At 36.0% G+C, this 16,023-nt stretch overlaps 1 protein-coding gene across 3 annotated transcripts in view; it reads right to left on the bottom strand.

Moving 5' to 3' along the window:
- The window catches only part of LPIN2 (lipin 2), a 49,752-nt gene that overhangs the window by 21,550 nt on the left and 12,179 nt on the right, over positions 1–16,023 (bottom strand). For all 3 annotated transcript variants that reach the window (XM_065628768.1, XM_065628766.1, XM_065628767.1), the window contains exons 2-5: positions 13,929–14,129; positions 10,644–10,739; positions 6,855–7,153; positions 2,847–2,954 (exon numbers count right to left, since the gene is read on the bottom strand). In XM_065628768.1, the coding sequence (XP_065484840.1) occupies positions 2,847–2,954; positions 6,855–7,153; positions 10,644–10,739; positions 13,929–14,120 (695 nt within the window). In that variant the 5' untranslated portion in view covers positions 14,121–14,129. The remainder of the gene's footprint in view (positions 1–2,846; positions 2,955–6,854; positions 7,154–10,643; positions 10,740–13,928; positions 14,130–16,023) is intronic.

The raw sequence follows: 16,023 nt of genomic DNA, 5'->3' as shown, positions 1-16,023 counted from the left end.
TATGAGAAGGAAGAAAGATTGCTTGAAAACATCCTTCAGATATGTTTGGACTACATCACCTTTTAAAGTTCCAGCCTGTTTTTCCTACAGCAGTTATTATCCATAATTCACAAACAGACCTCTGAAATTTATTTTAGCCAAGACTACTTTTAAGCCAGAAGAACTCACTCTACAAAATGCTAGAAAGGTGTGATTTCAAAATCATTTTGATCTTACAATCTTAGGGAGGAAACACAAGAGCTTGTTTTGAAATAGCATTTAGTGTCAGGACAGGTCCAAGTCTATCCTTTCTTAAACAGGGCACATTATAGAAATGCGGCTCTTTTTACATTTTGACATTCAGACTGGATTTTTTTGTATACGTGTGTGTTGGTTTTTGGTGTTTGGGGTTTTTTTTGTTTGTTTGGTTGTTGTTTTGGGTTTTTTTTAATGTAGATATTAACCTCAATATTTGGATTTGAATTGTAGGGACTAGAACTGGACACAGCACTCCAGGTGCAGCCTGACCAGTGCTGAGTAAAGTGGAATGGTCACATCTCTATCTCTGCTGGTAACGCTCCTGCGGATGCAGCCCAGGATCCAGTTTGCCTTTGGTGCTGCAGCAGCGCTCTGCTGCCTCATGTTCAGCTTCTTCCACCAGGAGCCCCAGGTCCCTTTCAGCAAGGCTGCTCTCCAGCCGCACAGATCCGAGCCTGTACTGAGGTCTTTAGTTACGTCATTCAATATGCAGGACTTTCCACTTGTCTTTGCACATGTTGCAGCAGGGTAGGTTTCATCTTGATATAAGAAATAAATTTTTTTATAATGAGACTAACCATTCACTGGAACAACTTTCCCAGGGATGTAGCCCCCGTCACAAGACGTTTTCAGTTTGTGACTGGACAGGGTGCTAGATAGTCTCATCTAGTCTCCCTTTCCCATGAAAGGTTGGACCAATCATCTTTTGAGTTCCTTCCAACCTGGCCTCACTGAAAAGACTTGGGCTTCTCTTAGCTCCCTGCAAGGACTCTGAAGAGCAAGACGACCAAACTCAACTAAAAGGCAGTTAGTTTTTTCCAGGTCTCCAAAAGGGAGGTTATTACTCTTCCACTGTACAATGGCTACACTATAGAAACGTTCTTTGGTGGTTTAAGAGGAGTAATTTCATGCAAAATTTCTCTTCTCCTAGTTGGCTCATGTGAGACAGAATCCCTCACTCAACTCCCCACCTCCAAAGAAGGAAAGGAAAAATCGCTAATTTCTGTTACACTGAGTCTATACTGGAGAGCTCCTTGCTAAAAAACAACCCCAAACTATAAAGAGCCTAGGTATCTTACATGACACACAAACAAGTTCTTAGAGCAGACTATCGCCTAAATATGTAAACAAGAAGAGAGGCATGAATCATATCTCTTCGGATACAGCCTGCTAATCTATGCTCCTTTTCAGTTTATAAAACTCCAGGTAACATCAGCCTCTATGTTACAGTTATCTAGCTGATATAATCTACACAATACCATGTCAATCCTCAAGGTCAAACAGAGTGACTGCTTTTCAGTCACAAACCACAAGCCTTTGGGGAACATTTGAAGACTGCCTCTCATCAAGTACAATTGAGGATGTGGTTGTCAGCCCAAAACATAAAAAGGAATGATAATGGGATTTCCTGTCCAACTGCTTCTGTTCATTACCAAGCTGTGCACTGGGGTTAGCAGCACTGAGCATGGTGTGGTACATTCAGACTCTATTGAGGTCACAGCCCTGGAAACACCCAAAGCAGAGATTATATGCACTTCAAAAAGTACTTTCTGAAGCTTCATCTCTTTTATTCTGCACTACCATCTATTGATACAGAAGAACAGGTACCTGTGCACTGAATAGTTGACATGCAACAATGGATATCACACAAGGCTGAACAGTAACCCTCACTGACACTGTGAATGTATCTGCTATGACGTGGAATCCTCGGTAAAGAGAAAAGCGGTAAAACTAGACACTCAAAGAGAGAAGATGCATCAAGATGCTGCTCAGCATGCCATGCGCTATATATATGCCTTTCCCTATGGGATGTTCAGGAAAAGAAGAAAACTTGCCTCAAAGTGCCACCACATATGGACAGAATGATTTTTTATGCAAATAGAGATTGATGTTAGAGTGGTGAAATCCAAAGGGTAAGCCTTGAAAAATGTAGGAACTGAATGCAAGAGTATGAAGATCAGAAACAGAAGAGTTTGAATGTATAAACAGAAATGCCCTAGTCCCTGTAACTGAAAACTGACTGGTGAGCTATACTATGTCATTTCTAAGAATCCACACTCAAATGACACTGTTTCTGGTATGTCTGGGTAACCAGGCATATCAAGAACACCAGTAACTAGCAAATCTTCTGTTCTGAAGTGGAATATGATTCAAGTCTAGGACGTAGCTTTACCCCGAGTAATTTCACCTGGCAAATTCTAACTTCTGCTTTATGGCATATCAAGTGCTCCTTATGTTAGGGTGACTTGTAGGGAACATATTCATGCATTTTCCATACCCGTCTCAACCTATGAAAATCTTATTAACAGCATTTTCTTTCTTCAGCTGTGAATTTTAATAAGAAAGCTTTTTTTGTTTGTTTGTTTGTTTTTTTCATTTGAGTGACCAAAAAAACAGGAGAAAAAGACACAGATTTTGTTTAACACATACAGTAGAGAAGAAAGTTCCCAAAGTTCTAAGTAAGTATCAAATGCTGCATTCGATATCACAGAAGTTAGGCATGTTCGATAGTTTTACAGATCAGGGGGAAAAATAAATAAAAAGGCACATTATTTTTTACTTATAATTATTCATAGTTATACATATTATGACATTACTAAGTGACTTACTTCTCCAGGGGGGACCAATCTCCATCAGATAAGGGGTAATGATCCTTCGAGTGATAGATCAAAGATTCTTTCTGCTCTTCATTCTTTGGTGATGAATTTGAGGATCCTCTGTGGAGATACATGAGACATTAAGTCAGCTTTAAGAAATCTTCATTACTAATTCATTTAGAAAAGTTACTTATATGTTACTAAAAATCAAAGACCAAAAGAAAGGAGTATACAACTTAAAGAATTCATTGTTTGCAACACACTTGTATATAACTTAAAATGCATATAAAAACTATTATTAATACTTGAAAATATTGCAAATTTAGAAGTCTACTACTCTTGACATGTAGTAAGTTAATATTGAAGAAGTCACAATAGCTATCTGTATAGAGTGATGCCATTTATGCTAATATTACCAAACTCCAAAGATGAACATAAAGATTTACACATAACCTTTACAACATAAACATTAGAATCACTGAAAAAGTTCAATCGAAAATGTAGTTTTGACAATGCACTTTATGACCTCACATTTTACAGATTAAAACCAGTAAGAAAACAGGGGCAGGTACTAGCCTCAAAATTTAACCAAGGGTTTACAAATTGACATAAACCAACAACAATTAAGTAGAAGTGCTGCTGATTTTCTGAACCGAGGGGTTTGTCCCAACCAACAGTAAGACCCATTAAGCAGGCATGCACTGTATTTTACACAGAATTCCCTTTTAAATATTTCCACCATAAGCATTTCAGACCTTTTTACAACTTTCTGACTTTAATTGAATAAATAGCTATTCTCAGGATACAACTAACTTGCTTGAGGTTAGATCAAGGGCATCACAGCTATGCATTGGATAGAATACAATGAAGATAAGCCTGGAATTTGAATGTAAAATGCGATACAAATTATTTTAAGCCATTATTATGAAAGAAAAAAGAAAAGGTTTTTTCCTCCATTAGCAGCACGGTTGCACTGGACTTCTTTTGGAATGCTAATGCTAATTTCTCTTATGGATGGAGAAAAGAAAATATTTTAACATTATCTATTAAAATACATAATTATTTAGAATTTACACGCTTACTCAGACCCTAAGCAGTTACACTAATCAACTTCATTTACACGAGCCTTTCATTTAGAAGACCATCTAGACTATGCTAAACCCTAAAATATCTTAATAGCTCCACTTCTTATTTAGTATTATTATTCTTATGAAACTCAATGATGACAGCTTGCATTGAGATGAGAGCCACAGAGACTGTACATCCTTTGTATTCATAAACCAAGCTGTGCTAGAAATACATTTCATACTATCTTTGCTTGTATCCAGTGTTAAGTATCTCCAAAAGAGGAGAAAGGTATTACTGAAAAATTAAGTAATCACACTAGAAAATTCTTAGAGAGAGGTCCTCAATATTATGACTTCAGAGTGGGGCAGGATGACACACTAGTTGTACTGAACAGATTTTATTCACTGGGAATTAGCCACCAAATAAATTCATATGAAGACTACAAAAATTTCATTTAATTTCATCCAAAATTGGATAAATCTGATCTCTAAGGTTAAAAATCCAAATGCAGCCAAAGATTATTGAAAATAAGAGGGGAAAATCAGTACGCATCAACTTGCAACTTTGAGTTCCACTATCAATTCTATTTATTTTGCAACATTTATAAACAGTGCTACCGCTTCTTCTCATCCTTATCCACTTCATACATGGTCTAAATAAATATACAAGATTTGAGAAACAGATAACTTCTTTAACTCTTTAAAACCCTTAGCACTGTAGAAATAAAGCCCTCTATGTCTGAGTGTACACACTGTAACACCTCAGGCCCTCTGATATTATTTTAGGGAAGTCAAGCACTACTAACATATCTAAATCATAGCTATTAATAGGAAAGACAAAGGACATTTTTTAAAAAGTTGCATAAACACTTGGAAATGGATTTCCCAAGGAGGAGGAAACTGCTTGTTTTCCACTTCATAAGAATAGAACTAGATAAGACATTACATGCTGGTATCTGTGGCTGAATTTTTGACCTTCCTGTTAGAACATTAGCCTCCCTTTTCCTTCCCCAGTTTCACTTTGAAATCTGAAGCTACGTCTAGTAACAGTTAGTTGAGTTCCTTTTTTTTTTTTTTTCTCTCAGGGCTACACATTTATAACTGGAAAAAAACCAAAAACCAACAACTCAAACCAAATCAAACCTGCTCATATCAACTTACATCCCCACAGGATGTGAAAAGAAAGCTTATGAACATTTTTTCACAACCATATATTTAGCTGGGAAGAAAACAGTGTAAGCCTTTTGTAAGACTGTCTATGAACTCCACTAAGAGACACACAGCTACAAAGCTACTGTCTCTGGGCTTCCACTACAATGTATTTTTTCAGTCCTACATTTACTTGCTATTCACAAGAAAACAAAATTCTTTTACAAAACCTTTTTCCTTTCATAACGCTCTTCTCTGACTGAGAAATCATTTCTACTGCTGTTTCTGTTTCTATATTTATAAATAGCCTTTTCTATCTTTCATTCTAAGGGTACAAAAAATAAAACCAGGATAACCTCTATGGAAACACTACGGTCAGCTCAGCTATGACTACACATTTGACATTTCAGTCAAGCCTACAATTTTTTATTCATCTCTAGTCAAATTAAGATAATTGCTAAAATAGCAATTTGAATTCTAAACACTGGATGAAAACAGCCATTATTGGTGTGACACTCCTAAATTCTTCATACATTTGTAATAATGTACTAAAGAATAAATAATTAATTGGTTATGTTTTCTTTCTTCCTGTACTTGATGGTTATTTTTGGTTTTGATAGTTTCACTATGACAAATTATCATTGTCTTAATACTCTCATACTGAAGACTGAACAAAGATCTTGCTTTTCTTAGACTGGAAAAAAAGAAGAAAAAAAGAAAAATCTCAAGTAAAACAAAATGCCAATTCCCACAGTTAAACAGTGCAGTGAATATCTAAAGGACAATTCATTGACATAAATACGACAGAGAAAAAATAAGACAAATGAACTAAGAAAGCGACAGATTCTAGAAAACACTTTAAAATCCCTTTTTTTTGGTGTGCATTTTATTGGTCATAGGTGTGATAACAGATTCATGTTCTTCCGTTGGACTAACCTTTTTGACTGGTAGTTATTAAATTTGAGACTCCCTTGAAGACCTATACTGAAGGAGTTTTTTCAGTTATACTTTATTATCTTATACTAAACCATTCTTCAAATTCCCGGACCAGATCCTGAATTTATTCAGACAGTACTACATTTAACAGCAATGCTGTTCAATAAAGCAGTTAGCTTTGTCTAAAACCTAAGTCTACTTCTTTTGTTAAGCAGCCTAAGAAACTTCCACATAAAACTGATGCGTAAGCCTTTCCTGGATTTTAAGCTTGATGGCTTTCTTCTATTACTATAATCTTTCCTATTAGGCATATAAGCTCCTTCAGCTTATTAGTATATGCTACCACTTTACCACAAGCTCCATTTTACTAAATAGTTTATCCACTTCAAAATGCAGGACTGACTTTTTTTCTCTCTTTATGATTATAAAAATGTAAAGACTTCTCTTTACTAATGTGAAGGAGCATTCATTTATGTAGTTTTCAGTTACTAAACACCAAGTTACAGAGAAGTCAAATGCAGATGTGGTGTACTACAGGCATTCCACACTGCCGTTTACATAGAGGTTACCAAACACACTACAAGACCCCTCTGCCTCAGAGAAATTACACAGAAACAACTTCTCAGTCACACAGCAGTTCATGACACCACTTCTTAACCAGAATGGGCTTAATTGGATTTCATGTTGATGACAAAAATGGCCAAACTTGAAGGATTCTGTAAAGATGTGGAAGATAATGCTTTGGAGTTTTGTTTGAGGAAAAGCCTATGGAAACTTATGCATTATTTTCATAGGGGAAAGGTACAAGTCACCTTTTACATTTTCAGTGGTAACAGTGAAAGCAGTCAGCTTGTATTTGAGGGTTTACCTTAGGGGCTGAACACTTTTTTCATCATCTGAGCTTATTTCCATTTCAAAAATCTCTTCTGTCCCAGTAGAAGAGATCTGATCTTCCTTCCTGCTATCTTGTTTATATTTCTTTCTTCTTCTTTTTTTCTTTTTCACAGAACCTGGGGTGAATACAATCTCTGTTTCCACAGTGTGCGGAATTTCTGAGTTTGCACATGTCCTCTCATTTTCACCTGATTTCAAATGATTGTCAGTGTCTTTAAAAAACTGGTCTTCAGTGGGTATTGGAGATGTTGCTAAATGTGCAGGAACTTTTTCCTAAAAAACAAAAAAAAAAGATCATTTTTTAATTCTGTTTTGTGCATATAGTATAGTTGTTGGCTACAGATTAATCTTTGCATCTATATTTAGACAAAGAACTATAGAATAGCCCAGTGGTATAAAGCTGATATCCAGAAAGGAAGCAAGTTCACTAGAGGAATTACAAAAAGTTCAGAAAAATGAACGTTAGTATTTTCACAGATTCAGACATAAACAATTGATTTTGCTAGCAAAACAAATACCCACTCAGAGGAATGTTTTGAAATTATCTGCCCTTGAGCATGCCTTCTCTATCCATGCTTAGTAAATATGGTAATAAAAGTAGGCTAAATTAAATCCACTGCTGTCATATTTATGTCAAAACAGATTCACAGAAAGGTGTAGATTGGAACGGACATCCAGAGATCATCTGGTCCAATCTTCTGTTGAAAGCAGAGCCCCAGGTTAGGTTATCCAGGGCCTTGTCAAGCCAAAGGTTGAGTATTTCCAGTGAGAGAGAATCTACCACTTCTCTAGACAACCTGCTGCTGTGCCATATTGTTCTCATAGTGAAGGATTTTTCTCATATCCAGCTGGAATTTCCCCCTTGTGCCCTTTGTCTCTTGTCTTATCACCAGGCATCCTTGTGAAGAGAGCACCTCTGTCTGCTCTATAACTACCTTGTGGGTATTGCAAGACTGGTTAGATCTCCCTGAGCCTTCTTCAGGCTGATCACAGCCAATTCCAGCAATCTTTCCTCCTATGTCAACTTCTCCAACACTCTGATCATCTTTGTGGCTTTCCACTTGACTCCCTCCAATTTTTCATGTCTCTCCTGAACTGGGGAGACCAGAATTTGGTAGACCAGAACTGCGTTCCACATTTGGCCTAACAAAATACTAGATTGAGTGAGACCATCCCACATCCCTCCATCTGCTGGCTTTACTCTTGCTGATGCAGCCTAGGGCACATTTGCTTTTATTGCTGCCAGGGCACGCTGCCAGCCTTTACAACAGAGCTGTGTTTCATCCTGCTGGACTCCAGCCTGTACTGCTGTGTGGGATTCTTCCAACCCAGACACGGGACTTCACATGTATCTTGGTTAAACCTTGTGCGAATCTTGTTAGTCCAGTCTCCCAGCCTGCCAAGGTGGCTCTATGTGGTGGCTCTTTTTCTGTCCTGTCTACTTCTCCTCTCAGTTCAGAGTTATCCGCAAAATTTGTGAGGGTGCATTCAGTCTTGTCATCCATGTCAGACACTATTTCTGTAAAGTATCTTTCAAAAAAAACCTCAACTATAATTTACTCAAGTTAAAATGAACAAAAACCCAAACAACCCTCAATCAATTACAACTCACTGCCCTTTGAATGAACAATTCAAATGAAAGAAAAGCTTTATCAATCAACTGCCTACTGTTTATTTACATCATAACAGGGAACTTAAAGACATTGACACCTGGACTGAAACAAACACATTGTGAAGGGACGACAATGAAGTTGAAGAGAACGGTATTTGCATAGCAGGGAGAAAAAGTTATGGGCTTGATTTCATGGTAAGAACAGAACTAAATACAAGATATCCGTTATTTTACAGGACTCTTATGCAGGAGATTAGTCAGGAACCGCACTGTTATCAGAAAGAGCCAGAGCAATGATACTGCTTTTAGTGCATTCAAAGTCTGAACTGCTACTATTTAAGAGTAAATTCAATTTATCCTTTGAGTTAAGAGTTACAGACCAAGTTTTGTTCCACTGGTTTTAAGTAAAGTGAAGAAAGGAGAACAAAATACGGCCTTACGCAGCACTAATGACACACAGATTTTGCATTGGGAAAAACCTCCAAATAAAATCATAGCACCTAAAATAAAGTTAATATCCTATACAATTAGTCATAAATAATCCAGAATAAGAACATAAAATAAAATTAAAAAGAAAAAAAAAGGAGGAAAAGTTTAAAGGAAACTGGCTGAAAAATTATGCCTGAAAGTTACATTATAATAGGCTTGATTTACATGAATTGAGGCATGCAGTGTTACCTTTCAATGTCAAGATGTGAAGACAGCAAAAACTGACCACCTGAAAGAACCTTTCTGGATGCATCAAGAACTTGATGAGAGCTTTATCGTTTATATCTTAAGTGTAGCTTCAAGAGGTGACCACAAGGACATGTTGATCAGTAGCAGAAATACTGAGAAAAAGTGTCTAAAAGCACAAACTTAGCCCTTTGCTTTGTAGCCAACTCGATCTATAGTTTCAGTATGAACTACCAGCTTTCCAGAACACATTACACACAGATAAGGCACTCCTGTTATAAAAATATATCTAAGCAAGTGCAATAGCTTCTTTAAAACATTGTACTGGGGACAAAGGTAGTGGTTATCATCCTTGCTTTCTGAAAGTCTTAAGACTGATCAGTTCTCATCAATGGCTGACACAGCCTACACTTATAGAAAACTGCTTTCAGTTTTGATTTTAATCACTGTGTATGCTAAAACAGAACCCAACCTTCCTTCCTCTTAAATGTTATGATTCTCTCACCCAATTATCACTTAAGGTCTTAATGCTTATTTTCTCCTTCCAGTTTGAATAATATTTAATTCCTTTCAAAATCAGAGCAGCTTCTGATCCATCACAGTAAACAAGTAGTGCCTTAAACTAAAAAGTAGATTAAGCTCACTTCCTTGAAACATTCTGATTCCTAAGAGCAACAGGAAATTAACACTTTGTCTTTTACTTCACTCAAACAAAATATTTTTCTCTCTTCTCTGGCTATTTTCCTCAAAACTTTTGGAACTTTGTATTTAGAACTTATTTCCTTCTGCCTTGCTGAAAAATGCCAAAAGATTCAAAAGTGATCAAAAACAAAGTTCAAGACTGATAAATATTATGATTACATAGGTGCCATATCCTTAGGAAATCAGACTAGAAATGAAACATTATTCCTGTTTATCAGAGACTCATTAGCTTCCAGCTGGAATAGGTTCTTGGGAAATTAATTACTGTATTAGAATACAAGAAGTATTCCCAAGCCAAAGAAGTTACTGCTAACTGGTGAAAGTTTCATAGCTAAAATAGTGAAAAACTATGCTAAAAATTATACGACAAATTAAAAATATGCCAAAATAGACAACCTGTATTAGTACAGAGGTCAGTAACACAAGTTATAAGAACTTAAGGCAAAAATTATTATAAGGCAGTGCAATCTGTATAACTGTAGTCAAGAAAAATGAATATACTAAAACACATTAAAAAAAAAACCAAAACCAACAGTAAATCTTTCAAATAATGCCCTAATTTGAAAAAAATATTTAGTTACTTTACTATCACTGGTAGCAGAATTGTACAAAACACGAAGCATCTTGGCAGCAAATGAAAGTGAGGTTAAGATTCAGTCACAGAAAATCTAGCTTACATGAAATTTACAATATTGACAACACTATATTAAGCAATTTTAAGACATTATTCTGTTAATACTGCATTGTAGCCATCATGAAGCACGAGTCCCTTACATTTTCTTCCTCAGTTTCCTGTACAAAGAAAGCTTCTCCATTGTCACCCAGTTTCATATGAAGATCAACAGCATCGCCATTAATTTCTATATCAATCTGTGAAAAGAGACAATAAATAGCTGTAAATAATTAATCATAGGGGAAAACGCTGACCTCACTTTGCTCTGAGAGTAAACTTTGTTCCATTGTATAACCATGTCTTTCTCCTCCCTTTGCTTTTTGAATGAAGTCTGTTATAACAATGTTCTTTACTTCGTTAATCTCCAAAATACATCATGCTCCTGGCAGACACTCTAACACCTACAGGAAAAAAAGCATCTGAAGACGGAATCTTGTTCAACTAATTTGGAGAGCTAGAAGCAAAATAATAACCATTGATCTAGTCTTTATTTCCTGGAAGATTCATGAGTGATCGAGACTGTTCATGTTCATATGTTTAAAGCTCAGCCTGATTTGGGGCCTGGTACAAATCTGAGTCCCGAATACCAAAAGTTCAAGACAACAAACTGGAAGCCTCCAGAAGGCTGCCTTTGGTTCAGTGGGACAGAGATTTACCACGATTATTTCTGCAACTCAATCAACGTTTCAGATTTTCCTGCTTGTGAGTTTATGGTTATATAGGACCACAACCGTTCTGCAACCATAGTGCTTTCAGAGGAAGAATGTTTTTATTATCATAAAAAGGAACTTTAATTTCAGTTACACTGCACAGGAGGGAGAGATTACCCTTCCCCACAAGTACAAAATCAAAGGAAAAAACAAATGTGTTTCTAAAATCAAGATACAACTATTTTACTTCCTCCTTTTTGTGAAATCTTAGGCATCCAGTTAAGTTCCATCTCATTTTTTTCCAACCAAAATCTGTTCAATATTCAGATAAAGTTACCTTATTTTTCAGTAAATCTGCTTATGTAATGGTATCTGTATATTTGCATTTAGCCTAGCTAATTAATCTAACAAATATCAGCTAGAAACACAATGGACTTGCCTCACTGCAGACAATGCCAATGATGTTTCAGGTTACATATAGTTTAGATATTTTGTCAAAAGGAGACCAAGTTAAATTCTGTACTTGCTATCAGATATGCAATATATATATATTACTCAAGTTCTAGTTTCCCGCCAAGAGAAAATTAAAAAAATGACACCTGAAGCTATACAGCTAATATTATCATATGAATATGCCAAGTTATTCATAATTATCATAATATGAAATGTCCAGTCAAAAAGGAAAGAGGACTGATTTTAAGATGAGCACATTGAGTGTCAAGAAAAACAACACCAACACAGTGCTAAGAAAGACAGTATCCACAGTATTCTAATCCACTCTGCTATTTGCCCATTTATGAGAATAAAACCATTAGCCAAGGAAACCCAGTCATAGGAGATGATAAATTACAGGTAGGTAACCAAACACGCATGGAGACTATACCCAAATCCTTATGATAACAGCTTTTCTTTTTCCCCACAAACCTGAATGGTTTTGATCTGAAAATCATATTTATTTCACCGTTGAACACAGTTCATTCTTAAAATATTTTCTTGAATTTCCAATTCTGTAACATGAGTTTTCAAAAAAAGAAAACAAAACAACTTTAGTGTTTCTTTTTTTCAACCTTCCCTTTATGCTGATTTAGTCAGACAAAAATCTCTAATTTTCGTACCTATACCTCATGCTGGTTTCTGGAGACTTCAGTATATATCTTAAGTATCGAGTTGAAGCACAGACATACATATTCTGTGTTCCCATACATCTTGAGACTACCAATTGATCTTAGCCTCATAATATGCCAGAGAAAAATGTGTACGGAACACAGTAATAAGCATTCAACTGACTATTAAGAGAATATTTAAATGCAGAATGGCAACTCCAGGGACGAAGGGAGCATGAAGCAGCAGCCATCTACCCAAGCAAAAGCTGAGAACTACACTGACAGCCTAGTACAACAGGTACCAAGAGTACATGTCTCTACTATTCAACAGCTCTTTAGAGGTAACCAGAAGCTGAAATCCACTAAAATTTAGCTCACCTTCTCAGAAGTGTCATTAAAGACATTTAGCAAGCTCAAGTTTCCGACCACTCCTCTTGGAAGTGTATCTTGCTTGCTTAGACATTAAAAAGTACAGCTATACCGTCCCTCTTGTACCTCACTGAAAAACTGTAATGTGGGCTGTTGCAGAATTGTTAAGGAAAAAAAAAAAAAAAATCAACTTTCTGTCATCAGCATGCTCATTATGAAAAACACTAGCAAGTGGGAAATCAAAACAAAAAAAGAAATAAGAAAACTGCTGCTAGCCTGTGTTGCTATGATAAACTTACAACTTTAGTGCATGTAACTCCCAGTATGACTGTTAGCAAAAAAAAAAAACCTTAACTCTCTTTTAGTTGTACTTTATTATCCTTTTACAATCAAAATATAAAGATGGGGTAGTTTCCTGCAGTGTCCTTTCACTTCTTAGAAAAGCAGCCTATAATCCTGAGTTTTTATGCTCTGTTTAAATCAATCCATCTTTTAGTATCACATCCACAGGTAACACTGCCATACACAGTACTCCCTTATTAAGAGTAAAGTCCCCTCACAACAGGTTCCTTTTTCAGTCAAATTTACAGCTCAATTCACTTCACTCCCCTAAGCACAATTATTAAAGCCAATGGAAAGGGGACAGCAGGACAATCTGCTCTGGCAGTGCCACAGTTTCACACTGGCTGGACAGGGAATTGTACTAGGTTCTTTTTCAAATACACCCACACAGGAATGAATCTTCACTCTCAGTTTTTCTTTGCTTATAGATATCAATAACTGTATTTTCTACTGCATATCAGCCTTGAACAGAACTAACAAGGAATAATATTTATGATAAGTCACCAGCCCTTAACACATGCTCTATTTGTCCTCCAGACATTCTAAAAATAGTTGCTTGCAACTTCAGAGATCAGATAAATGGCATTATGCATTTATTTCCCAGCATACTTAAATGAGTAAATAAATAGCCATGTAAACATTTTAAGACTGTGAAGGCTATATGTTTGTATTACTCTTTTGCATAGCTTAAGAGCTGTCAAAGTTTTTCTTTCACAATATTTTTTATGCAGAGTTTACCACAGGAAGTTCTGTTTTGCATTCCAAAACTATCACTCTGTACAGCATATATGAGAAACTGCTCTGTACTAAATCAGCCTGCTAACTGGGTATGTGGGGTGCTGGGAAAGGAAGGAAGCGGGGGAGGGAAAAATAGAATGCATTGGTATTCAAAACTTTGGTTTGGCCCGCTTTCTGAACTTACCACTTTTTCTTTAGAGCGCAAGACACCAAGCTTCCCAAATCGGACATGAAAAGGAGAACACTGGTATGTACCATCCTGCTGCCGGACCACAATGACATCAATGCATCCTGAAAGGGTGGCCTGATTAATGCCTTTGTACAGCTCCTTCACAGTAACCAGGACTTGCCCTGCAAGTTGTCCTACGTAGTTCATAGTCTGAGACTAAGGGAAAGAAAAGAGAAAAAGAAAAAAAAGTAAATACATTTTTAAAACTTGAAAGTTTTAAAAATTGATTTTAAAAAAATCTAAATAGATATGCAATGTCTTTTATCAATTACTCTGATTATTGTAATAAGCTTTACACAAATGCCTTCAAGAGTCAAGCATTTTGAGCCAATTCTTATATTGCTAATAGTCTCTAGAGTTATAAAACATATTCTTAATAGTTTAACTTGAATCTATGAGTATTTAAGCATATTAAAGCAACTTTTGAAGCATGTCATTTTTAAACCTCAAAGCCTAGATTCAAGTGATAACTCAGATAAGCTAAAAAGACAAATGAATTCTCTGAATACTGCTTATTTAATATACCTGATTCTCTACTGAAGAGGGAGGCCAAAAAAAATTCTTAAAAGTCAGGAAAAGTTATGTAGACTGTACTACATGTAACTCTTCCTTCTTAGCTGTATGTTTTAAAAATGGCTGAGTCACCTAAAGAAATTACCGAAAGTTCTAATGGAAGACAGAGGAGTTTGAGAATGAGTGTGAAGAAAACAAACATGGAAGAAATCCAGTTTTCTTCCCATGTAAGGAAAGCACACCACTAGTGAATTTATTTGCTATTAAATAAGTACTAAAACCTCCTGCAACATACAAGTAACAAGTCTGTAAAAACTTTTCTTCAAAACAACTGCCACTGATCTTCAGAAGTTAAAACTGAGGCAAGATTTACCTGTGGTAGGTGATGCCAGCTACTCAAAAGTTACTGAGACTCTCCCATTAACTTTTTATTAATTAAAACTACAATAAGTATCATCTATAGTTATGTATACTTCTCTAAACAGCTTAATGAAGCTTGTAGGTACCTAGATTTAAAACAGCTGTTGAAGTAAAGTTTGCTCTATGAAAACACAATGTAACTAGCATCATGACCTTGTCCTGAACACGCTTCTCCATGAGAAGCAGATGACTTACCAGCTAACAACCCTTATTTTCACAGAAATTATACCTAAAGAATAAACACTAAATTCCAAATAGTACATTTACATATGTGAAAAACAAGTCTTAATATATTGGAAGAATGTGTAAACTTGGCTTAGTGTAAAGAATTATCTTACCCACTAACTACTTTCCCCAAATTTCACCAAGTTTCTGTCAAGACAAGACAAATCTTTTACGGGTTTTTTGTTGTTGTTCATACTCCTGACATCAGAAAATTTAAAAAGAACAATATGTAGTCTAGGTGAAGCAATTTTACTATAAGAGAGTGGGGAGTCCAGGACAGAATACAAGGAAAGGAAGATGGACACAAGAAGATCATGCTACAGTCAAACGAGATAAGCAAAGAACACACTGCACCACTTACCAAACACTGTAATTGTCTAATCCTTAAAAAATACTTAAATGAACGAATTTTGAATGACTCCATGTCTTTCAGACTGAGAATACAATGTGAACTATGATTGTCAACAAGAAATGAAGTCCAAAGATTTCTCAGAACATCTGAGCTTTAATAGAAAGAGGACGAAAAACCATTAAGGTGTCCTAATGGAAACTGAAGTGCAACCCTTCCTCATTCTGCTGCCTCCTGCCTCCCACCCAAAAGACTGCTACCAACTCATTTCCAATACATCCAAGCAATTGCAGGCCTCTGAAGGTAAGTGTATTATTTGGGAGAACAAAGAGCCACAGCAAACAAGCAGAACACACAACACCGCACACGTAACGAGGCTTAAATTGTAAAAAATCTATTTTGGGATAATATTTCTACCAAAAAAAGTCTACAGTGAATTTCTTTATCTATTTGCTAATCTATTTTTATTAGCCTCTGAACAAGGTTTAGGATTTTTCTTAATACCTCTGAACAAAACCATATGGCACAAGAGTTCTTCCTCCT

This window comes from Caloenas nicobarica, chromosome 2 (genome assembly GCF_036013445.1).
Source record: "Caloenas nicobarica isolate bCalNic1 chromosome 2, bCalNic1.hap1, whole genome shotgun sequence".
NCBI lineage: Eukaryota > Metazoa > Chordata > Aves > Columbiformes > Columbidae > Caloenas > Caloenas nicobarica.
Note: the sequence above shows the minus strand (reverse complement) of the source record. Positions and strands in the feature narration are given on the sequence as shown.